The 22,336-nt window shown below is 56.9% G+C and overlaps 11 protein-coding genes across 11 annotated transcripts; 6 read left to right on the forward strand and 5 right to left on the reverse strand.

Annotated features, from left to right (window-relative positions):
* Positions 1 to 634: 634 nt before the first annotated feature.
* BKA78DRAFT_256686 (uncharacterized protein) lies at positions 635 to 1,322 on the reverse strand (the record flags this gene model as incomplete). Its single annotated transcript, XM_066885114.1, has 2 exons — positions 635 to 1,056; positions 1,112 to 1,322. The coding sequence occupies 2 exons, from the start codon at positions 1,320 to 1,322 to the stop codon at positions 635 to 637; spliced, it is 633 nt and encodes a 210-aa protein (XP_066740478.1).
* A 242-nt stretch (positions 1,323 to 1,564) lies between these two features.
* BKA78DRAFT_30490 (transmembrane amino acid transporter protein-domain-containing protein) lies at positions 1,565 to 3,624 on the forward strand. The gene is made up of 5 exons (XM_066887659.1): positions 1,565 to 1,782; positions 1,839 to 1,918; positions 1,981 to 2,332; positions 2,383 to 2,611; positions 2,656 to 3,624. The coding sequence occupies exons 1-5, from the start codon at positions 1,691 to 1,693 to the stop codon at positions 3,562 to 3,564; spliced, it is 1,662 nt and encodes a 553-aa protein (XP_066740479.1). The 5' UTR covers positions 1,565 to 1,690; the 3' UTR covers positions 3,565 to 3,624.
* On the reverse strand, positions 3,625 to 4,476 carry BKA78DRAFT_30491 (uncharacterized protein). The gene has a single exon (XM_066887662.1). It carries the CDS (start codon positions 4,150 to 4,152, stop codon positions 3,685 to 3,687), a length of 468 nt encoding a protein of 155 aa, XP_066740480.1. The 5' UTR covers positions 4,153 to 4,476; the 3' UTR covers positions 3,625 to 3,684.
* A 248-nt stretch (positions 4,477 to 4,724) lies between these two features.
* Positions 4,725 to 5,393, reverse strand: BKA78DRAFT_226694 (ribosomal protein S16 domain-containing protein; the record flags this gene model as incomplete). The annotated part of the gene is made up of 4 exons (XM_066883695.1): positions 4,725 to 4,778; positions 4,908 to 5,056; positions 5,194 to 5,228; positions 5,317 to 5,393. Coding segments are annotated over 4 exons (315 nt in total), but the record flags the coding sequence as incomplete, so codon positions are not given.
* Positions 5,394 to 5,646: 253 nt separating this feature from the next.
* On the forward strand, positions 5,647 to 6,734 carry BKA78DRAFT_323452 (YjeF N-terminal domain-containing protein). Its single transcript, XM_066889207.1, has 5 exons — positions 5,647 to 5,713; positions 5,768 to 5,876; positions 5,934 to 5,999; positions 6,065 to 6,485; positions 6,542 to 6,734. The coding sequence occupies exons 1-5, from the start codon at positions 5,675 to 5,677 to the stop codon at positions 6,642 to 6,644; spliced, it is 738 nt and encodes a 245-aa protein (XP_066740482.1). The 5' UTR covers positions 5,647 to 5,674; the 3' UTR covers positions 6,645 to 6,734.
* Positions 6,735 to 6,858: 124 nt separating this feature from the next.
* Positions 6,859 to 7,523, reverse strand: BKA78DRAFT_333282 (Nitroreductase-like protein; the record flags this gene model as incomplete). The annotated part of the gene is made up of 2 exons (XM_066890069.1): positions 6,859 to 7,176; positions 7,233 to 7,523. The coding sequence occupies 2 exons, from the start codon at positions 7,521 to 7,523 to the stop codon at positions 6,859 to 6,861; spliced, it is 609 nt and encodes a 202-aa protein (XP_066740483.1).
* Positions 7,524 to 9,980: 2,457 nt separating this feature from the next.
* Positions 9,981 to 11,977, forward strand: BKA78DRAFT_256865 (uncharacterized protein; the record flags this gene model as incomplete). The annotated part of the gene is made up of 2 exons (XM_066885131.1): positions 9,981 to 10,131; positions 10,188 to 11,977. 2 exons carry the CDS (start codon positions 9,981 to 9,983, stop codon positions 11,975 to 11,977), a joined length of 1,941 nt encoding a protein of 646 aa, XP_066740484.1.
* A 390-nt stretch (positions 11,978 to 12,367) lies between these two features.
* BKA78DRAFT_356024 (glutathione S-transferase) lies at positions 12,368 to 13,372 on the forward strand (the record flags this gene model as incomplete). The annotated part of the gene is made up of 1 exon (XM_066892004.1): positions 12,368 to 13,372. The coding sequence occupies one exon, from the start codon at positions 12,368 to 12,370 to the stop codon at positions 13,370 to 13,372; it is 1,005 nt and encodes a 334-aa protein (XP_066740485.1).
* A 608-nt stretch (positions 13,373 to 13,980) lies between these two features.
* On the forward strand, positions 13,981 to 14,967 carry BKA78DRAFT_30616 (uncharacterized protein). The gene is made up of 2 exons (XM_066887750.1): positions 13,981 to 14,116; positions 14,214 to 14,967. The coding sequence occupies exon 2, from the start codon at positions 14,233 to 14,235 to the stop codon at positions 14,953 to 14,955; it is 723 nt and encodes a 240-aa protein (XP_066740486.1). The 5' UTR covers positions 13,981 to 14,116; positions 14,214 to 14,232; the 3' UTR covers positions 14,956 to 14,967.
* A 1,195-nt stretch (positions 14,968 to 16,162) lies between these two features.
* BKA78DRAFT_323460 (uncharacterized protein) lies at positions 16,163 to 17,067 on the forward strand. The gene is made up of 2 exons (XM_066889208.1): positions 16,163 to 16,727; positions 16,974 to 17,067. The coding sequence occupies exon 1, from the start codon at positions 16,354 to 16,356 to the stop codon at positions 16,633 to 16,635; it is 282 nt and encodes a 93-aa protein (XP_066740487.1). The 5' UTR covers positions 16,163 to 16,353; the 3' UTR covers positions 16,636 to 16,727; positions 16,974 to 17,067.
* A 1,214-nt stretch (positions 17,068 to 18,281) lies between these two features.
* On the reverse strand, positions 18,282 to 21,734 carry BKA78DRAFT_360727 (uncharacterized protein; the record flags this gene model as incomplete). The annotated part of the gene is made up of 3 exons (XM_066892423.1): positions 18,282 to 21,125; positions 21,182 to 21,298; positions 21,355 to 21,734. 3 exons carry the CDS (start codon positions 21,732 to 21,734, stop codon positions 18,425 to 18,427), a joined length of 3,198 nt encoding a protein of 1,065 aa, XP_066740488.1. The 3' UTR covers positions 18,282 to 18,424.
* Positions 21,735 to 22,336: the final 602 nt, after the last annotated feature.

Genomic DNA, 22,336 nt, shown 5'->3' on the forward strand with positions numbered 1-22,336 from the left:
GGCTGTGCAAATTAACCACAACTACGGACTTCCCTTGACGCCAACTCTACAGTCTCTTATATCAGCCATGATCATGCCACTAACTATACAGTACATAGTCTCCCTCAGGTCCTCCCGCCGGCCGCCACGCTCAAGGCACCCGACGCCCGCGCCCTTGCCCATGCCCATGCGCCGGCCCTTGACCCGTCTACCCGCTGTTCGGCCTGACCGCAGTCAATCAATCAGTCCATCAAGTCTCGAGAGCCGCATCGTCGACTCTCTTCGACTCCACGATCCAGCCTGCCGACCAATGACGCTGTTCCCATACCTCGCTGGTCTCAGTCCCAATACAGCCACAACAGCATTCCACCAGCCCTCAAACCGGCCGAACACGAGCCACTCGACAGGAATCATGCCCGCGTACTGTACCGCTAGCGCGCGTTTGCCTCTGCCCACACACAGCTACCGATTCCGTGGAACCTCATGTCCGCCATCCGTCGCCAATCGAGTTGCAGCCTGCAGCAACTCCTAATTGCATTGTCTCGTGCACGTCGTATGCCATCATTAAAACTGCCGTCGTGACCTCGCGCATATGTGAAACAGCGCCCATTGTCTGCTCTCTCGTCTTCAAGCCAGTGCAGTCAGCTCTACCCCCTCAGCCCGACTCTTGCTCCATTTTGACTTCTTTCCGCCGCACGTCTCTCTCCGCCTGTCGAACTCTCTGATCCCACTCGGCCCAGCATCTTCCTTGGCCAAGCACCATGACCTCATGCCACCGGAGAACTGCCCTGCCGCTCCGTTGCCGGAGTTCTGAAATCTCACGCGCCTGACTCAGCTGCGTTTGTTCCAACTGCGTTATGCGCGGCGAGAGAGCGACCAGCGATGTGAAGGAGCTTGTTGGTGGCAGCGGCAGGTCTTGAAGCGAAGTCAGCTGCGAGGCCGTAGCAGGAAACGCCGGCGCTTCAGTAAGGACGGTCGCGAGTTTGATTTCAGGTGTAGGCTCGACGTTTCTATCGCGCGACGAGATGAGCTCGCTGGGTCGTGCCGCCGGGGTGAAAATGTCTGGATGTTTGGACTCTGTTCCGCGCTGTCAGAAACATGATTCCTACACGCAGCTGATCCAGAATCATACGAAGCTGTAGAACGTCCTTGACCGCCCGCGACTTGGACGCGAGACTTGCGAGGGAGCTTTCCAGCTTCTGCAGACGCGTCGTAACAGGCGCGTCGGAGCGGCCAGCGTCTTGGAGGGCCAGATTGCCGCCAAGGACGAATTCAATGCGGCGCAGACGCCATTCCAGGTCGTCGAGGGTTTCCAGCAACAGTTCTTCCAGCTCGTCGGCCATGTTGTCGGCGGGTATGTAGTTGTTTTGGCGGTAGGCTCGAGTTATGGATGCAAACGGGGAAGGGACCGCGAGGCTCCACGTGAATGGCCGGCAGACGGGGGTGGCCTGCCGCCATCTCCGCACCTGCGCACGCACGCGAGAGCAGCAAGTCTGCACATCATACCCACTGATAAGTTCGATGCGTGCCGACAAGAGGTCCTTCACTTGATTGCAGGCACACAGCCCACTCTCACTCTTGTCACTCCTTGATGAGTCGATAGTGAGGCCTGCGACGCTCGCTGCCGCCCGTTCCAGAGTCATCCACGGTACTCAGCCCGTCTGTCTTCTCCAGCCTCAGCTCAGCGCCCCCGAGCAACCACCTCGCCGTCATGGCTGTCACTGCGCATTACTCCGCCATAGGCGCGGACCCCTCCGACCACGAGGCAAGACCTGCCAGCGCCGCGTCCTTTAGAGGCCGACGGTTCGTAGACCCTTTCGTGAAGCGCAAACCAGTCTCGCTAACCACCAGCCCAACAGTGGCCGTCGCGGTGGAAAAGATGTTGGCTTCGTCGGTCAAGCGTCGTGGGTCAGCAGCGTCATCAACTTGGTCAACACCAGTGAGCTCTTCCGTTGCCGTATACTTGGATAAAAAACGAGTGCTGATGCTGAGCCCTCGCAGTTCTCGGCGCTGGCCTTTTGGCCATGCCTCATGCCCTCTCGCAAATGGGAATCTTGCTCGGCGTCATCGTCATCGTATGGGCCGGCTTGACCGCTGGCTTTGGACTATATCTTCAAACTCGATGCGCCAAATACCTCGACCGCGGATCCTCCTCGTTCGCCGCGCTATCCAAAATCACCTACCCAAATGCTGCCGTCGTATTCGATGCCGCGATTGCGATAAAATGTTTTGGCGTGGGAGTCAGCTATTTGATCATCATCGGGGACTTGATGCCAGGCGTTGTCAAGGGATTCAGCGAAGGCAGTGTGCCCGGCTTCCTTATTGATCGCCAGTTTTGGATCACGGCTTTCATGTGAGTTGAGAGACGTGGTTGTGTCGAAGTTGTAGCTAACGTTTGACAAGGCTGATTGTCATCCCACTCTCGTACCTCCGCCGCATCGATTCGCTCAAATACACCAGCATCATAGCCCTTATTTCTATCAGCTACCTGGTGATATTGGTTCTGGCACACTTTATCAAAGGAGACACCATGGACGAACGTGGGGACATTCGGGTCGTAGCCTGGAGTGGACCCGTTGCGGCCCTCTCAGTATTTCCAGTCATTGTTTTTGCCTACACGTGCCATCAAAACGTGAGTATTTTGAGTCCACATATTGCAGTTTCTAATTTTCTCAGATGTTCTCCATTCTCAACGAAATCTTTGACAACTCCCACTTCCGCACGACGGCTGTTGTTGGCGCCAGCATCGGCATGGCCTGCGTTCTCTACATCCTTGTTGGAATCACCGGCTACCTCTCCTACGGCGACCACGTAACCGGCAACATTGTGTCCATGTATGAGCCTTCGGCATCGTCGACAATTGGCCGTCTTGCCATTGTCATTCTCGTCATGTTCTCCTACCCGCTCCAAGTCCACCCTTGCCGCGCCTCTGTCGATGCCGTCATTTCCTGGAGACCTATCCGCAAGTCAAGCACGCGTAACGCATCGCCCTCGCCTTCTCGCAACAACCAGCACCTCTCCGCGCCGCTTCTCGGGACCCCGAAACCGAGCAATGGCGGCGTTGGAAGCTCGCCCCTGCAACCGCCAAAGGCCGAGCCTATGAGCGAGCTGCGCTTCGCCGTCATCACCACCGTCATCATCGTCTTCAGCTACGTTGTCGCCATGACTGTGTCATCCCTCGAAAAGGTGCTCGCCTACGTCGGCTCCACAGGCTCCACCGCCATCAGCTTCATCCTGCCCGGCATTTTCTATTATAAGATCTCCTCCCCCGATTCACCCCACCACCAACGCCTGCTCAAAGACGAAGACGACGAGGAAGCGTACGACGACTACGACGACGCGCCGCACCGCACGGGCAGCGGAAGCAGCAGCAGCAGTAGCGGGGCAGGTGCCGACGGCCACCACGAGGACGGCGCCTTGGCTGGCAGCGGGTTCCTGGAGCGCAGCGTGGGCAGTATGACGCGGCGCACGCGGCAGTGGCGGAGGGGCTTGCTGCGGCGTCTGGCGGCCGCCCTCGCCATATACGGCTTGGTCGTCATGGTGGTCTGCTTGGCGACAAACACGTTTTTGATTGCGGCGCATTGAGTGCTTTTTTTTATACCTTTAGACTACCTAGTTTCTGGATAAGAAAGACTGCTTTTGTTGCTTTCGCTTTTTCTCTCTTCGTTTTCCAATTTTCCTTCGAGTTACCTTTGCTATTTTCTTTCAAGCTTCTTGCATTTTTCTTGTCTGTTTGTCCGCCACCCACACGCCATCAGACCACCAAGCAGCCAAGCGGCGCCGTTTGGACGCGAGTGGCCCGAGTCCAACTCCACCCCACGCCTGACGCTTCCAGACCCTCTCGTGCCTGGAATAGAAGCAGGGGAACCTATCGACCGCTCCCGAGTCCCTTGGTAAGACATCCACGGAGGAATCACATGAGACGATCACACTCGAGACTGGCAGATGATGTATCCTTGCTTTCGACTTTTCTGTTCTTGGCTGGGTCATGCTCTTTCTCTTTTCCGGCTTGCACTTGCTTCTCTGTTGTCGCAGCGTTGGTCGTTCGAGGTGTCGTCGTCTTTGGCCGGTGCGTGATTTGGCGTTTTGCGTTGGTGGGGGGTTCTCCCTATCGAGGGTTTTGGTTTTTTTTTTTTTTCGACTCGAGTATATATACATTCGGCTGGTATACATAGAATGGAAACAGATGGGATGGCTGATTGAATGGACGAATAAAATTGAATGTCGAGAACCAGATGTCGAGGGAGAATCAGATCTCGAAAGGAGTCATAACATTGTGTCTTGAGGTTGTAGATATGTCAATTCTTATCGCCATGCCAAACACGACAAGTTCAATGCGAGGAGGCTAGAATGCCGTGTTTTGGTTTTTGGCTTTGATTCATTATACACGAGCTCAGATGCTCAGTAAATTCGAGTCTGATCTGGATTGAATCGACGTAGTAGTAGTTTTCCCCCAACCTGAACGCCATGTCCAATGCGCAACCACCTTTCCGCGCCCACTTGAGCTCTTGATTCCACAATCACCAGCCCCTTCTCCCCGTCATCCCATCCATCCCTCTCACACCACAAGCAAAGAGACACAGACACCAGCACCACACATTCAAAAACTCTTGCATTCAAGACGCCATCGGGCCATGCTCATCCCACTTGACATAGGGCGTGATTTCCTCCTCCTCCTGCTTCTTCTTCTCCATCTCGACGCGCTCCTGCTTGCGCGCCTCGGCCTTCTCGCGCATCTCCTTGTCTCTGGCGCTCTCGGCGATTTCTTGGATGCGGTAGCGCGGCTCGAGGATGCCGACCTGTGGTTTCGCGCCGTGTCAGTCAGTCTGTTGGGACATGGAATCGGCCACCCCCCATTTCGCAACGAACGAGCGATTTGAGTAGGCGCATGGTGGGCTTGAGGTGGGGCTGGAGGGTGTAGGATGTACCATTGAGAGTAACCGCCACATGGTGTCGGTCGGCTGCGCGCCCACGCCCAGCCAGTACTGCGCCCGCATCCGGTCCAGCTTGATGTCCTTGAAGGCGCGCGTCTCGGCGTCGCCGGGCTTGGGCGTCTTGGGGATTGGGTCGTACGTCCCTGTTCATGAGCTCTGTCAGTCGGCAGTTCGGATTGGTGTGGTGGTGGGTGGACGAAGGTGGTCTGCGCTGGGTCGAGTCGCGAGACGATGGCCACAGCTCAATGCGGAAAAGGGGTTGCGTGGACAGGTGCCGTACCGAGGACTTCGAGCGGCTTGCTGTTGCGCGCGGTCCTGTGCCATTCATTGTCCGTCAGCATCTGCTCGCTCGTGGTAAATCAACTTTTTGGGATTGCGGGAAAGGTGCAGGACTGCTTCGTACCGCGCGTGCGCGACCACAATGTTGTAGATGGGCTGATGGCGCTTGCCGAAGCGCGCGAGCCGGATCTTGAGAACCATGGCGGTGGTGTTGGGAGGTGGAGTTTGGCGCAAGTTGGACTGCCGTACACCTAGGTCGCCCGCGGAGGTCGTTGCGGCGATTCGAGGTCGTCTGGTTCGTTTGATGGACGTGCACAGGCGGGAGTCGGGGACGGAGCTGCGTGTCCGCCCGCTCGGCGCCGTGCCGTCGGGTAGGCGGAGCGTGGTGGTAAGGTGCTGGTGATGTAATGGGTTTTGGGTCGAGCTTGACGGGACGGGAGCTTTCAACTGGACGAACCACTCTCTCTCCCCCACCAGATCTCATGTTCAAGACTGCGACCAAGCTCATGATGGCATTGAAGGTGTTCTCAATCCTCGTCGACTTCATGAACTTCCTGCTAACAACATGAACATAGACTCTTTCCGCGAAAAACGCCGCCGAGCTTGACAAGGAGCTCATGAGCTCCGGCGCCTTCTCCATTGACCAACTTATGGAGCTCGCTGGTCTCTCTGTATCCCAAGCTGGTGTGCAACCGCCTTCACCCTCTTGATGCGATCATGAGAGCTGAGAATAGTATTGAGTCTACAAACTGCACCCAATTTCAAAAGGCAAACGCATCCTCGTCGCCTGCGGGCCTGGAAACAACGGTACGCGCACGCCCAATACCAGCTGCACGTAATTGAAGCACACCACTCACGCACCGCTCTCTCAGGCGGCGACGGCCTCGTCGCAGCGCGGCACCTTCACCACTACGGCTACGAACCAACCGTCTACTCCCCCAAGCAATCCAAAAACGAGCTGTACGCGCGCCTGCGCAAGCAACTCGAGGACCTCTCCGTTCCCTTCACCAGCGACTTCGACGCCGCGCTGGGCGCCTCCGACCTGGTGGTGGACGCCATCTTCGGCTTCAGCTTCTCGGGCGAGGTGCGCGAGCCCTTCCCCAAGGTCATCGAGGCCCTCCGCGACACCAAGGTGCCCATCCTGGCCGTCGACGCCCCCTCGAGTTGGGACATTGAGAGTGGTCCGCCGAGCGATGGGCCGGGGAAGGGCTTTATGCCTGGTGCGCTCATTAGCTTGACGGCGCCGAAGCCGCTGGTGAAGCATTTTAGGGGAAGGCACTTTTTGGGTGGTCGGTATGCTGCTCCCCTGGCTCCTGTGTGGTTGATTCGAAATGCTGATGGTGGTCTAGGTTTTTGAGCGCGAGCGTGGCGGAAAAGTACGGCCTTGATATCCCCCCATACCAAGGCATTGACCAGGTGGTCGAGGTGCCTGTTGATGGGCAAAAGCTGTAGATGATGCATAAATATCACGACCATGGACGAACCAAAGCATATGAATCTATATTTTCTTATTCGTTGTAGAGACCTCTAGTCAAAAGCACATATCCTCCAAAAGTCAATTCTTCGTCATGAGACGTCATGTGTAAATCTTGTCTATCCCAATGGCTAAACCATATATATTCTCTTGTGCAACCTCAACGCCAACGCTTTCAAAGACAATGCACGCTTATTTGCCGTGGACAAAGACGCGCTCCTCGAGGGGCTTCTGGGTCTTGGGGCCGGGCTCGCCGGCGCGGCCGCCAAAGACGAGCTGGGCGCGCAGGGCCCAGTCGGCGGGGATGTTCCACTCGGTCGAGGCCTTTTGGTCGATGACGGGGTTGTAGTGCTGGAGGTTGGCGCCGAAGCCCTCGGCCTCGAGGCCGGCCCACAGCGCAAACTGGTGCATGGCGCTCGTGTGCTCGCTCCAGGTGGGGAAGTGCTGGGCGTAGAGGGCGAACTTTTGCTGCAGCTCCTGGACGGGCTTGGGGTCCTCGTAGAAGAGGATCTGGGGGAAAGGAAATGTCAGTTTGGGTCAATTGATTAGAGAAGTGACAGACTTACGGTTCCGTAGCCGGCCTTGAAGCCGTTGAGCTTCTGCTCGGTGGCAGCAAAGGCTTCAGCGGGGACCTGGGGCTTCAGGACCTCCTTGACCGAGTCCCAGAACTTCTCGTGCTCGGCCTTGAGCAGGACGACGACGCGGGTGCTCTGGCTGTTGAAGGACGAGGGAACCGAGAGGACGGTCTGGTTGACGAGCTCGACGATGCGGTCATCGGAGACGGGGGCGGTCTTGTTGAGCGCATAGTAGGTGCGGCGGTCCTGGACGGCGTCGATGAAGCTCTTGTTGGCGGACATGGTTGCGGCGGAGGTGGTGAATGAAGCGCGGGGTATCACGGTGGAGGGGCAGGAAGCTGGAGAGAAGGTTGGATGACGACTGCCTCCAAAAGCGCCGAAGCAGCAGCTTTTGTACGTCTGCGATCGAGGTGTCCACCACCGTGCGGGACCTGCTGCTCCCCCGATGCGCGACGACAGCATTGGTAAGGCTTTCCTAAGCACTGCTTGCGGTGGGGCGGCCATGTCTGTCCTGAAACCTTCCCTTTCGAGAGAGCTATCGTGAAAGAAGCGCTACAGCTTGCGTGATGGAATGCTCCTGAACAGCGTCGAATAGCCAATCTTGATCGTACAATGGCGGAATCGTGGCTGCAGGTACGGATACGGAGACGGAGACGGATGCTGGAAACGCCGGCGTCCTCTCAGCGCATCTTCTTTGCTTATATCAATCGCTGTCGGTGTTCAATGACTACCGCCAACACCGAATTCTTTGTCATCTTTTCTCAGGCTCTTCGTAGTGTATTTTGGAGCAAGCAAGTGTCGGATTTACAATCATCAAAATCGCGGGGCGGCTTAGATCCGACATCCGATGGCTGACGTCGCTTTGTTGGTGGGCGGAACGGTCCCGCCCCGCCGCCCTCTTCCCCGCTGGGGATTATTCGTTGCCGTCGACTCTGTTGTTCTTGTGCGCTGACGCTCTCCTTCGATTCTTCTTGTCGGCCATGTGTTCTTGTCATTGTTTGTCTCAGGGTCTCCTGGCCTTTTTTGACGAAGATCTACGTCGTTCCTGCGTCTGCTTCCCGTGGTTTGGGAGCGTGGTCGTCTCGTCCAAATTTGGGTCCCATTCAGCTGCTGAGACCGAGCGCGAGGTCGAGTTTGAGGTCGACTCTTCTTGTCAACTGTCAACTGGCCTGCTACGAGCCCAAGGCTCCAGCCGGCAACACGTTGCCGAGCCACGCCAGCTTCTCCTCTGAAAGTTGTCCATTGTCGTCCTACGGTTGCACTCTCGGTCCCTTCTTGCAAACGAACGGGTTGACTGGCGACCAACAACCCACGCTACGGCTCCACGTTCCCCAGATTCGTGGCAGTGGAGGCGGAGTACAGCGTAGATTCGTAAGCGTGGCGCTGTTGCAGAAGACGACCTGGGGGACCTAAGCGGACACGAGGACGGATAGCACCCGACGCTGACGAACGTAGGTGGCTTCGGTTGCTGCTGGCTGACAGGGCTAGGTCGAAATCTAAATTCAACTGCATTGGAGAGGGTTGCTTCGCTACAACGTCAATGGTCTCTGGAAGTGTTGAATTTGGATGAAAACAGTGAGGCTTTGAAATGAGGAAAGTAGACTTGTTTTGCTGACTGTTTTCTCAGTGGTCTTGCAAGTGGCGTGATGCTTTAATGCCAGTTGTGGTCGACAGAGTGTCACAAATTGCTTGCCCGAGTGGAGTCGCCCTTTGCTCGCGCTGTATCCATGACACTAGCGAATAGAGACTCGATTTCTGGAAAACAAGAGGGTCCTTCCGCTATCTTGACCGTGCTCTGGAGGCTTGAGAACTGAGACATTCGATCCTTCAAACTCGGCGGAACCGCATGCTTAAAAAGATGCTTAAAAGATCCGGGGATGGTTCTCAAAGGATAGCTTCAACATCGACTGACGAGCTTCTATCATCTATGACTACCCAGAGCATTTCCAATTGATTCCGACAATACCAGGATTACCACAGACACAGGAAACCAATCCAGCCACCTCTTCAAGTTATTAGGCCATGTCAGTCCAAAATACCGTCCAGATTGACGTCCAGGTAGACTCTGGTTATCTCAGGGTTGAGGCCTCCTTGTGCAGCTGAGTCGAGGCCTCTGGCGCCAGGGTCCCCTGCTTTTCGAGAGGCGAGGCGCCTTTCAGGTGTGGCCGACTTCGCCCTCTCAACACCAAGGATTCGCCTGAACCTCGCACAAATCCACAGCTCATGATTCGTTCGGTCGTTTACTGCGAAATGTCCACCGTGCCGTCCCTTCCATCTGCATCTGCATCAACGCCAAGGCAGTGCTTAGCGAAGCTTGCACCGTCAACCTGCCTTTTGAGGTCTCGAGGCCGTGGTGCCAAGCTTTAAAATGAACCAGATGGGGGACCAAGCGTTGATGATGATGCTAACTCCGAGCATCATATAGATCTCCGAGCGATATTTCAGTCCTCTACTTCGCTCCTCCCATACAAAGACCGAGGACGCTGACTCCAGGCACCGTTTTATTCGCAAAAGCTCTCCGGCGTGGGTGGCACCGAGTTGGCAAAAGATTCTCATGCCTCCACGTACGGGTTCCCGAGGCGAGCGAGGCCTTTGATAGAATCCGTAACCCGGATATAAACAGCACCAAATGGCATCTTCCATTCTATCAGTTGAAAATTCTCATTCTTCTTCCTTCGTTTCCTGCGTCTTCACGGCGTCAGATTTGTTGTGTTTGTCCTGGGGAAAGAAAAATCAAACATGAGGCTGTCGTTCGTCTCTCTGTTCGGCCTCGGCGTAGGCACAGCCCTTGCTGCTCCTCAACGTCTGAACCACATGGACCTGTCGAACCAGTTCAACTCGCGGTTCAATGTCCATTCTTCGCGTGGTTTGCCCGCTGAGGGCAAGAAGGGTACGAATTGCTTTTCTTGACCGTCAGCTTGATCAGGGGCTAACTTCGTCCAACAGGAGTCTTCTTCATGAACCGAATTGCCCCAAGTGTCTCGACACTTTGGATTGCAAACGCAGATGGCAGCAATGCACGGAAGTTGTTCGGAAACAGCTCGACCACATACGACTACCACGCCCACTTCTCGCCGGACGGCCAGTGGATCACCTTCACCAGCGAGCGCAGTGGCGACGGCAACTCGGACATTTACCGCGTGAGAACAAATGGCACCGGACTGGAGAAGCTCATTGCTACGCCATCTTTTGAGGATGCGGGAGTGATTTCGCCCGATGGGAAACAGCTTGCATATGTCTCGACAGCCAACGGATACCGGTCCAACATCTGGGTCATGGATCTTGCCACAGGAGAAGCGCGCAACCTGACCAACACCCCTGAGACCACAGGCGAGTCATGGTCGCCCGACGGCCACTTCCGTCCTGCATGGTCGCCGGATGGTCAGTGGATTGCCTTTTCTTCGGACCGCAACACGCAGTGGATTGGTCACGGCAATGGCACGGGTTGGGAGCACACGCAGGAACTGTCCGTCTACGTTATTCGTCCCGACGGCAGCGACTTTCGTCAGTTGGCAACCAAGTCTGGATACTCTCTTGGCTCGCCGAACTGGTCCCCCGATGGCGAGCGTGTTGTCTACTACGAAATCACTAGGGAGAATACCTGGGGTGCCCATCGCCCAGAGGATGTCAACACTGTTGATGCACAGATCGTCTCTGTTGGCTTCTCCACTGGAGACCGCATCGAGCACACTTCTGGCTCGGGTCTGAGGATGTTCCCGCAGTGGATATCTGACGACAACATTGGCTACCTCATCAAGGCTGGTGACGATGAGGGTCTCAACTACACCTCGGGCGCTACACCGTTCAAGAAGACATCTATGCGCTCGCCTTCGTGGTCCCCCGACGGCAAGCAGGTAGTGTACGAGGTGACCAGCTTCACGCCGAACCGCCCCATGGAGAAGAAGTTGTACAGCTGGGACGGCGACTATGAATACCGCTTCACCGACGTCTTCCCTCAACTCTCGAACCAGGGGCGCCTTGCCATCACGCAGAAGCAACTTGGTAACTCGTCGGTCGTGACCATGGACCCAGACGGACAAAACATGTTCCTCGCGTTCGATACATACACCACCGGCGAAGTCAATGCCTCGCTCGTCGTTCAAGGTCTCGCTGGTGCCTTCCAACCCTCCTGGTCGCCCGATGGCGAATGGATTTCCTTTGGCCTGGGCGCGTGGTTCCAAGAGCGCTCAACGCAAAAAGCTCGTGTTTTCCGGACGACGGCCAACGGCTCCTACTACGAAGCCCTCACCGACGGCACGGTACACTCGGGCTTCCCCAGCTACTCTGCCGACGGGCGCTACATCGTCTTCCGCGAGTGGGGCGTGCGCTTCGGGCTCCGCGTCATCGACCTGACGGACAAGAGCATGCGCTACCTGACCAACGCCACGGACAACCTGCCGTACTGGTCTCCGGACGGCGAGCACATCGTCTTCACGCGCAAGACCAACGCGACCAACTTTGACGTGTGCACCATCCGCCCCAACGGCACCGACCTGCGCATCCTCACGTCCAGCGGCGCAAACGACGCCCACGCCGTCTGGTCCCATGACGGCCGCATCCTGTACAACAGCGGCATGTACGGCTTCCGCGAGGAGTGCGCCGTCTACGACGACACTTTCCAGCCGTACGGCCAGATTATGAGCATGAATGCCGATGGCACGAATAAGACCATGCTTACGGATAGCATGTGGGAGGACTCGATGCCACTTTATGTTCCTAATGAATATCTCTACTGAGGCGGGGAGGGCGTGTTGCTTTTCGTGTATATATTTGTGGAAATCTATGGACCGGCATCTGTATTGAATCGCGATTACATTCGAGTGCATCATTCAAAGCTTGCAGTGATCTTTTGATTAAAGGAGAAAGATGGCACGAGAGATGTCTGTGAGCGGCCATGAGTTCCTGCCAAAGGCCGTGTTTGATCGACAGAGCGAAAAGACGCGGCCACTTGTCTGCAATTCCGCACTAGACATGGCGCTCGGGCCTACCAACGACTTTCATCGCATCCATCTGTCCACGCCACGAAACTTTTTGACTCCGCAGCTTTTCCGTCTCTCTGAACGTGGGATATGTTTGCTCGCACGCTACCTCGTCTGCTGGGGCCAGCCCAAAGGCTCTGCGCCGACATGGCACAACGGACAAAACACGCAGCAGACTTGGGCCTGGACTGGCAGCGACCCCGGATATCCCAAGTTCTAATTCTACTTGAAGAGCTAGGACAGAGTTACGGAAAGGCGCAGTTCGTCGACATGGTCAAGCCCATCGTGTCCGAGATGCAGGCCAGGCTGGCGCAGCCCACGGCAGGGGTTCAGGAACAGAAGGTCAAATCCAGGAGAAAAGGTGCAGCGCGGCTGCGTGGGCTCGAAAAACGAGGAGGTGACGCCGACAAGTTGCTGCATGAGTTGGAACAGAAGGTCAAATCCAGGAGAAAAGGTGCAGCGCGGCTGCGTACGCTCGAAAAACGAAGAGGTGACGCCGACAAGTTCCTGTATGAGTTTCCCATCGCCATTGGGTACAGCAAAGCCATTCGAGTCGAGCTTTCGGCCATGGGTGGCGGTGTGTCGAACGTGCCCCATGAGCAGTTGCGGCATGCCAGTCTCATGGCAAGCGTGCAGCATCTCATGGACCCGGAGAACCGCTTCTCGTTCAGCGACCGCAAAAAGGCAGCAGAGGTCGAGACGTGGCTGGCCTGGGAGCGCCTCCATCTCTTCGAGAAGCAGATGCAGGCTATCGATTTTTACAGAGGGGGTTCTGATGAAGCACAGCCAGGGCAGAATCCTGTCCAGCAGGCGGAGCAACTCTACAGCAAACTCGACGCGCTACTGACGGACCGAAAATACCTGGTCGGACCTGATGGCGGCAAATACACCATGGCCGACATTTCATGCTTTTGTTGGGTCAACACGGCGCACTATTCTGGCATCATTTTCGAGCAGTTTCCCAACGTGCGGAGATGGTGGGCGAGCATCGAGTCAAGAAAAGCGGTCCAAGACGTGATGGAGGAGCACGGAACGCTGATGAAGCGGTCGCAATGCAACACGAGGCTTCTTGAATTGATGCAGAAGGACAGCAGCATTCGAAACAGAGAGGAGCGTCTGAAGGCGTTCTACAAAATTCATCTACTAAATTGAGGAGTCGCGGCGCAATCGCCAGAGCCGGGAATAGAGTCGGGACCTGGCGAGGGTAGCACGGCGATGCGCCGACGGGCGAAGGAACCGCGCGCGTACGGAGCGGCAGGCAGAGGCGCACAGCGACAGCCAATGGCTCATACGAAACACGATTGTTTGCGACAAGGCGACATGTTTCGACACGATTTTTGCATGGGCAGCAGCAGTTGAGAGCCGTGGTGTTGATGGCAGCCAATCGACGGGGCCATGACGTGAGGGCGCGGGTGCAAGGGTCTGTCTCTTTTGCCGCCGCCGCCAACATTCCCACGTCCAACTTTGAGGAGGCCAGTTTCAGGAATGCTCTGCACACCTTCCATCGCCGACTTCGCGACCTCGTCCGCCAGTGCCTTCGTGGCCTTGTGCGAGCCGCTATAAATCACCCTCGTGCCCGCGATACCTGCCACCATCCGTTCCATCCATCCACCCCGTCCGTCATTCTTCCCGGCAGTTGACCTGCCCCTCCACCACGCCCACCACGGTAATAAAGAAATAATTCTTTCACACTTTCTTTGTTCGCCGCTTCCATTTTTGCTTCACCCCGCTTTGATCCTCCTTCACAATCACATTGTCTACCTCGACTCCCACTCGCGCGCGACCTTTGATAAATAGCGCGCCCAACCTCGACGCACGACAATCCCATTATCAACTCAACCGCACATTCACCTTTTGACAAGGTTCAACTTCACCACTCTCAAACTTTCTATCCAAGTAAGTCTCCACTCCCCAGCACCACCAAGAGCGCGCTCGAAGTACCCCGACCCCAAAAGCTGTATTTTTGCAAATCACCAACACTCTTTCACTCTAGGTCGCCGGCGACTGACCACATGGCAACAGTCCTCGCCAAACCTGTCCTCAAATTCGCCTTTAAGCAGGGCAAAAAGGCGTACAACAAGCGCCAGCAGCAAAAGCACTTTGACCAAGCAACCCAAGAACACTACGTCCAACACGACCACGCTTTCCCAAGCACTCTCCACCAACACCCCACGGCTCCCGCCCCCGCCCACACCACCGACTCGTACCCTTACCACCACTCGTACAACCACTCGACCATGCTCAACCTGGGCAGCAGGATGCCGACGCCGGCGAACGGCGGCAGCGCCTTCGGCCTGTACCTGCGCATCTTCACGCGGCTGCTGCAATTCGTCATCGGGCTGACGGTGTGCGGGCTCTACGGGCGCGACCTGCACGCGGCGCAGCAGGCGCACGCCTACGCCGACTCCAAGTGGGTGTTTGCCGTGACGACGGGCGGGCTGTCGGCTCTCACCGTGTGCATCTACACGATCCCGTTGTTCAAGAGCGCCACCCTCTTCGCCTGGGACTGGACGCTATGGCTCCTCTGGCTGGTCCTCTTCGGCATCTTCGGCAAGATGTACATTGGCGAGAACCCCGAGGGCGACGCCGGCGTCCAGCGCATGAAGAACAGCGTCTGGGTCGACCTCACCGGCCTCTTGCTGTGGACCTCGACCGCCATCTACGGCACCGTTGCGTTTTTCCGCGCGAGGAGGGAGGCCCGCCTCCTTCCCTCCGAGGGCAAGAGCGAGGTCTGAGGCGTGAGGAGTGAGCGAGGTGATCTACATGTGAATACGCCGATAGGAGGAGCATGGAGGATATCGACACGGCGGGAGGATATGGCTGGCTGGCTGGCTGGCTGGCGCGCGCGCTCTTTGCGCCGCGCAGGGCGTTCGTTGTGCATGGGCGCGATGGGTCTGACTTGATACCACTGGATCACATTGCATCCACCCCATCCATCTCTATTGCTACTTGATAATCGAAAAGACTTTTTTCCACTCATGATCTGCGTGCCCTTTTCTCTGCCTCATATTGACTTTGCAAACATGTGATCTGTGTGCGTGTCTATCCATCATCTGCTCGGATGCGCAGGTGGTCGGAACGAGGTCGTATGCGGGCAATCAATCGCTCTTTGGCGAATTTGGTGTTGACGGGGGGACATTGAAAGAGTCGACGCCGCCACGGCTCATATGTGCAAGAAGAAGAAAAAAACGAGCCCACAATGCCGTCCAGCAACTCAAGTGAAGCGCAGCGGCCTTGACTTCACGACAGAGCCAGCGGCAGCGTCGCCCGACCACCTCCACGCTTTCTTTCCCTCCACAATTCTGCCTCGAGCACCGAAATCGCCTAATGGTCCTCGGCCCAAAGCGGCCGTCACATGACCTGTGTAAGGAAAGGGAGGCAGACCAGGAAAAGGGGGAGAAGTGCGAGTGCTGCTCGACCCAAGGGTCCTCCGCCCGAAACGGACGTCATGTGATGAGGTCGAGGAGACGGGGATTTCAGGGGCGGCACCATGGTTGGGGATTTGAGCTGGTCTTTTGCGACGACGGTGGGGGGGGATGAGTTTTGAGAGAATTTGATGGGTTTGGTTTTTGTAAGTGCTGTCATCATCATCATCATCATCGTGAAGCATATGTGTCCTGCAGCAGCAGCAGCAGCAGCACTGCTCTACTCTGCCATTTCACGCCATCACATCACATCAAAGTCACTGGTAGTCCTCAAGACCTCGTGTTTTTTGGCTTTTCAAGAAAATCAGAAATTGGGGGGTATTCGCAAAAAACAAAGGCTACATAACCGGGCAACAACGGTCGGACAATTCCCGCAGGGCCCGACGTCGAGATTCATCGACTCCCGTGAACGAAAAAGCAAAAAAAAAAAAAAAAAAAAAGAACCTCAAAAACTCCGTAAGAAAACTCCACCGCAATCCCGTAAAACGCACACAATAAACCCTTCCTCCGCATAATGGCCATCCCGACCGCTAAGTCCGTTTGGCGCCAGAGGTAAGAGCAGAAACACTCGCCATCCCGACCGCTAAGTCCGTTTGGCGAAAAGGGGGTGTACCATTCCGGCCGCTAAGCCCGTTTGGCACGAAAAGTCCATGGATAAAAAAGAGAGCCCGGGAGTGATCAGGGTGTGTGTCGCTCGCATGCAAGAGGATGGACGGTCGTCGTATGCATGCTGCCGGAGCTGCTGGGCACGTGCCAGTCGAGAAAAAGGACGCAAGTCGTAGAGAGGAGCGTGCAGTGCAGTCAGGGAGTTGTCGTCGAGAGGTAGCATCGCGAGATGGAGAGAGAGAGATGGGAGATCGCGTGCGGAAAGTCAGAGCTGAGAGTAAGGGACAGAGGCTTCCACCACAAAAGCGTGTCCGAGGAGGTGATGAGAGGGTGCTCAATGACTGTGACTGTGACTGCTGTGACTGCTGCTGCTTCTGTGACTGACGACGTGCTTGCTGGACTGTGTGTGCCGCTGATACTGCAAAATCAACCGATGGCGGCGGACCTGGAAGCTGCCAATGCGACCAAGTTGCTCTCTGCCAAAGGGAATGAAAAAAAGACTCAGTCGAGTGTCCCTCGAAGGCGGCACCACCCGCACTCCGACGCAAGATCGTCTCGCTGGTACTGGTAATCCGATGCGGAACGTGTCACTGTCCAAAGGAAATCGACCGATGGCGGCGGACATGGAAGCTGCCAAGGCGACCAAGTTGCTCTCTGCCAAAGGGAATGGGATCAACCGATGACGGCGGACCTAGAAGCTGCCAAGGCGACCAAGTTGCTCTCTGCCAAAGGGAAAATAAAAAAGAAAAACCGAAGCGGAACGCATCTCTGTCCAACGGGAATGGATCAACCGATGGCGGCGGACGAGGAAGCTTGCCAGGCGACCAAGTTACACTCACCAAAGGGAAAATAAAGACACAGTCGAGAGTCCCTCGAAGGCGGCGCCACCCGCACTCCGACGCAAGATCTACTCGCTGGTACTGATGAAAACGAACCGATCCAATAAACGCAAGCAACAAGGCAGCTCCCCACGAGCCACCGAGCGCCGTTGCCCAAAGGATTTCCCGGACGTGATCAAAGGGGAGACAAAGCTTCAACCCTGCTGTAACCATCCGTAAGGTCTGGCCAGCGACAAGTGTCCAAAAGTGATGTGAGATCGAAAGGGTGGAACCATGCGCCCTCTTTTACGGCTGCCAAACCGTTACTCGAGTGGTCGTCTTACAGTTGCCCAAACCCTGCTGCAACCGTCCGCTATGCGGTACGGCCAGCGAACGCCCGGCAAAGCCGTGGTCGTCCCAGGGGAGACTTCGCTCAAACCCTGCTGAAACCATCCGTTGGTACGGTATGGCCAGTAGAATGAAATTCGACGTCCTGGGTGTCGGAGGACGGAAGAGAAATCGGATGACGAGACCGTGAGAAAAGTTCGCGCGTCCTGGAGGTCGGAGGTCGTGAGAAGAAACCGATGACGAGGCCGTAAGATGCAATCGCGCGTCCTGGAGGACGGAGGACGCAAGACAAAAAGAGGGTCCATGCAAAAGGCGAAAAGAAGTGTGCATCGTTCTCAAGAAAAAAAAGTTCGTGTTCCGGAAAAGGACTTGCTGGAGGGGCATCGATCGCCGTGGCGTCCGCTCAAACTCGTGAAAAAGAGGGTCATCGGTGGCCGAGGTTCGCTTGCTCGAAGTGCTGCCAGAAACTGTTGCTCCTACGCAATTTCATTCGCTGCCCTCGCCACAGTCCCAATGATGCGGGCAGGCGAAGACAGCTGAAATGCGTACGGAGTAATGATGGTCCAGAATCTGCAAGCGGATGGAGGCAACGAGCTGGAACCAGACGAGGCTACCGGGACGAGAAGAGACGGAATGAAGTGGGTAAAGCGGTCGAATCAATGACTGGGAAACAGGTGCAAATCCGGGAATGAAGGCGGTGGAACACGCGTCTGCGGCTGTCGGTGTGTGCTGGGACGAAAAATGCGCGAGCCTGGTCGACGTTTGACCCTCAGAAGATTCGAACAAGTCGCTGCTGCACGTAACCACATGCCCAACCCTAACGCTCTGTCCAGACCGCCGCGAGGCAGGTCGAGATGGCGACTAGGGTGGTTCAGTTACTGCTGCGGATGACAACGAGTAAGAATCATGGTGGGAGGATTGTCGGGAAAAACGTCGAAAGAAAGTGGTCGGCTAGATGGAGAGGCGCAAATTCGAAAGCAAACGCAGCCGCGGGAGGTGCCAGGTCTTTAATTAGACCAGCACCGTAGAAGTAAGAAGTAAGGCCACCACAATGACTGCCAAAAGGCAGAAACGGATGCGATGACCGGGAAGAAGTTGAATCCCATGTGGATGTCATTGGCATTGTGCCAGCGAATCTCCTCGTAAGCGGTGGTGATCGACATAAACATGACCATGAAGAAGTAGGGTAGCATCATGAGCCACGCCGGGATGTAGCGTCGGGGAGGAATGGTGAAGACGTAGTGATGGAAGAAGCTGGCAATGGAGCTGCAAATAGCCCGCGGCAAGCTGGCAATGGAGTTGCCAATATTTGAGGCAACATCACCGACGCTGAGAGGTCTGGCGGCAGCGAGCTGTTGTTCAAGTGCAGCATGCCGTTCATCCAATGCGGCAAAGGCGGCATCCATCGTAATGCGTCCTTCTTCGATCCGGTCCAGAAGGGCCTGGCCTGGCGAGCCAGCTGGCAAAGCAGCAGATGACGATTGGGCGGGCGCAGTTGCATCAGACGATGATGATGAGTCGGCGGGAGCAGCGGCTGATGATGAAGGTCCGGCGAGCGCTGCTGCATCAGACGATGATGATGAAGAATTGGCGGAAGCAGCTGCAGCGAATGGAAGGTCGGCGGGAGCAGTCCTGAATGGAAGCGCAGCTGCATAAGATGGAGATGATGGCGGAGTGGTGCGCAAAAATGCAGCCGAACGGCGTCGTGGCGATGGCGGAGTCCAAGGCTGTTGAAGGATGACCTTGTACGGGGGCGAGACGAAAGAAGAGGAGGACTGCGAGTCTGGAGCCGTCGGAGACGTGGTGTGCAAGCCTGAAGCTTGCGTGGAGATTGTCTTGTGACGACGAGCAATCTGAGGGCCTGCGGCGGAGGCAGGACTTGTAGGCGGTGCGGTGTCAGCTAGCGAAGTGGTAGGCGAAGCTGGCAAAGGAATCGAGGCTGGGTCCAGCGTGGAAGATGAGGACACTGGGACCGAAGGTGGCGATGAGGCGGCAGTCTGTGAGGTGGACGACTGCAACTGAGGAGCCGTGTAAACGGTGCGAGGCAAGCTCGAAGCCTGAGGAGGAGAGGTAGGGGCATCTTCATCCAGAGGACTGGTCTGGACAGCAGTCGAGGTAGTAGGTGGCGTCGAGACTTCAGTCTGAGTGGAGGCGTGCTTGCGCGAGCCATCCGAAGGAGAGGTGAGCGGCTTTGGAACGAAGGAAGAAGATGGAGGCAGGACAGGAGCCGGTGGAGCAGAGCTTTGCAAGACTGGGCGAGCTTGCGAAGGGAACGAGTTGCGACGTGGAGGAGCGACGGCCGGTGGCGTGGTGACGGTGCTGATCTTGAAGGCGTCGAACTGAGCAGTGAGCTCGTCGAGTTCACGCTGAAGGTCGTCGTTCTTCTTCTGGAGGGTGGCTTCCTTGGTGTTAGAAGAAATCGAGAGGCCGGCAAACTGGGCAGTGAGGGCGTCGAGGTCGGCTTCGAGGTCGTGGTTCTTCTTCTTAAGGGTCTGCTCGGCGGCCTGAGAGGTGGCAAGCTGCTTCTCCAGGTCGGCAACTTGGCGCTGGGCTGTTTCAAGCTCGCCATTGGCGTGGTCGAGCTGTTGCTTCAGATCGTCGGCAGTCTTGTTGGCGATCTCGAGGTCCTGCGTGGTGCGCTCCTGCTTGGAGGCTTCGTCCTTCAGGGCCTTGCTCTGCTTGGCCAGGTCGCGCTGAAATTGCGCAGAAAGGTCGCTGCGGATGGTGGCCTCGGCGTTGGCGGCATGCTGGCGCTGCGCTGCGAGCTCACTCTCGTGAACGGCTTGGGCGTCGGCGGCGACCTGGCGCTGGTCGGCGAGCTCCTCCTGCGCCGTCTTCTCGTTCTTCCTGGCGAGCTCGACAAGTTCTTCCTGCCCGGCCGCCTCGTCCCGCACACGCTCGAGGGTGCTGACGGTCTCTGCCAGGTGACCCTTGAGGGTGTCAACCTGGCGCGAGAGACCGGTGTTGTCTTGGTCCCTCTTGCTGATCTCGTGCGCGTGGACGCGCGACGTCTTGTCGAAGTGCGCTTGTTGCAGCGCGATCTGCTCGTCCCGGGCCTTGACTACACCCTGGGCAGTGCGGAGCTCGTCCTGGACGCGGACCAGCTCGGCCTTGGTCGACTCGTCGGCGTCGACAGCGGCCTGCAGCTGTACGGTGAGCTCCGCAGCTTTACCCTGGGCTTCGTCGCGGCCGCGGGTGGCTTCTTCAGCCCTCTTCCTCTCCTCCTCAAGCCGGGACTCCAGGTTGGCGAACTCCTGGCGGCGGGCGCGGTCCTCCTCTTCAAACTTGGCGACCTGTGCTCTCAGGTCCGCCATCTCCCTCTCCTTCTCTTCCTTCTCCTCCAACTCCTTCTGAAACCTCGCGGCTTCCTCGGCAGCCAGGCTGGCGTTCACCTTCTGCTTCTCCAACCTGAGCCTGTTCTTCTTACCACCACGCGTGCCACGGTGGGCAGGACGCGATGGGTCAAAGTCACTACCGGTGGGGACCTCCGAAGAGGCGGCAGTGGGCTCGGTGGAGAGCGGGGATTGGTTGCGGTCCGACATCTTGTCTTGGAAACGTCTGGCTTGACGGATCCTGATGTCGGCCAGGTGTCGGCGCTGGGACGGGCGCTGGCGGCGAGGGGACCGGGCCTGCCTTGGCGGGACAGGCGACGGGGCGTCAGAGAGGAAACCCTCGTCGGTCGAGGGCGGGGGCGAGGAGAGGAAAAAACTGGCTTGAATTAGCTTGGAGTCTCCAATGGAATCGTTCAATTTGGAGAGACTTACTCCGGAGAATCCGGGATGGTGGTGTCACCTTCGTCGTCGAGGTTGGCGGCCTCGACGGCGTCGGGAAGCTGTTTGACGTCGAGGTTGGCGGCCTCGGCGTCGGGGAGATGCTCGTCGCTACGTCGGGTTAGCTTCAGGTCTCAACAGTGTTCATGTCACTTGAAGAAACTTACTCGTCGTAAAAGTCCGTGAGCTCAATGTCACGGCTTTCGGGGGCGCGGACGGGAGGAGGCTCGGTGGGAGCGGGCGGAGGGACGGGGCGGGCGACGGGGAAGGCGTTGCGCGGTGGTGGCGCGCAGAAGGTGGCCGGAGCCGAGCCAAAGGGGGAGAAACGGTTGACGGGGGCGCCGGCGGGTGGTGGTGGCGGGATGTGCCACGGTCGCGAGAGACCGGAGGAGCAGGGCGGTGCGGTGGTGGTGGGAGTGGAGGAGGAAGAGGAGATGGTGGAGGTCGGAACGGTGGTTTTGGCGGAACCACCGTAGAGGAGGGAGAGGCCGGGAATGGAGCCATTCACAATGCGGGCGTTCCCGCCCTTTGGCAAGCATGGCGCCATAGCTGCTGGTCTAACAAAGAGAGACTCGGAGCAGCAGGAGGTGAATGGTGGTGTGAAGAAGAAAGGAAGAAAGGAAGAGAGGGAATCCTTTGTCGTGAAAGACATCTACTGCGCAAGCGGTCTGTGCTCAACCTACGCTTCCTCCCATCTGGAGCTCCACAGAAGGGCCAGCAGCCCCAAATGCGGCCCTCTGGTTGGCTACGCTCCACTAGTGCCGCAGTGTGAAGTGAATGTCCGTTCACAACCAGCCACTATTCACCAGCTAGTGGCCTTGGCAGCAGAAGATTCACTGTGCGGCCCTGTGAAGCTCGAGTAGGCTTGGGATGGGACAGACAAAGGCCATGATAGCCCGTTTTGGTGTTGACCACGCGAATGGACAGGACAAAGGAATACCACGTGCTGATGCACCAAAGCAGCAAGTTCTTCCACCAAGATAAGAGAAAGATCGCATTCAGAGAACGATGACTGACAATAATGAAAGCAATTGATTGAAACGGCACCCTTCCTTGCTCATGTCCTCGCGCAATCCCTTCTCATACTAGTTGCAACACCAACTTTGACAGCATGTGTCCGGGCAAAGTCCATGGAAATGAGACATGAAC

Source organism: Phyllosticta capitalensis (genome assembly GCF_038381095.1).
Source record: "Phyllosticta capitalensis strain CBS 128856 chromosome Unknown BKA78scaffold_10, whole genome shotgun sequence".
NCBI lineage: Eukaryota > Fungi > Ascomycota > Dothideomycetes > Botryosphaeriales > Phyllostictaceae > Phyllosticta > Phyllosticta capitalensis.

What these genes read in the sequence shown, in the direction of transcription:
- BKA78DRAFT_30490 (XM_066887659.1), top strand. Translation starts at nt 1,691, where the DNA reads ATGGCTGTCACTGCGCATTACTCCGCCATAGGCGCGGACCCCTCCGAC. An exon ending in TTTTGGATCACGGCTTTCAT is followed by an intron (nt 2,333 to 2,382) that starts GTGAGTTGAGAG and finishes ACGTTTGACAAG; the next exon opens with GCTGATTGTCATCCCACTCT. An exon ending in CCTACACGTGCCATCAAAAC is followed by an intron (nt 2,612 to 2,655) that starts GTGAGTATTTTG and finishes TAATTTTCTCAG; the next exon opens with ATGTTCTCCATTCTCAACGA.
- BKA78DRAFT_30491 (XM_066887662.1), bottom strand. Translation starts at nt 4,152, where the DNA reads ATGTATACCAGCCGAATGTATATATACTCGAGTCGAAAAAAAAAAAAA.
- BKA78DRAFT_323452 (XM_066889207.1), top strand. Translation starts at nt 5,675, where the DNA reads ATGTTCAAGACTGCGACCAAGCTCATGATGGCATTGAAG. An exon ending in CTGCGGGCCTGGAAACAACG is followed by an intron (nt 6,000 to 6,064) that starts GTACGCGCACGC and finishes CCGCTCTCTCAG; the next exon opens with GCGGCGACGGCCTCGTCGCA. An exon ending in AGGCACTTTTTGGGTGGTCG is followed by an intron (nt 6,486 to 6,541) that starts GTATGCTGCTCC and finishes ATGGTGGTCTAG; the next exon opens with GTTTTTGAGCGCGAGCGTGG.
- BKA78DRAFT_30616 (XM_066887750.1), top strand. Translation starts at nt 14,233, where the DNA reads ATGGCAACAGTCCTCGCCAAACCTGTCCTCAAATTCGCCTTTAAGCAG.
- BKA78DRAFT_323460 (XM_066889208.1), top strand. Translation starts at nt 16,354, where the DNA reads ATGGACGGTCGTCGTATGCATGCTGCCGGAGCTGCTGGGCACGTGCCA.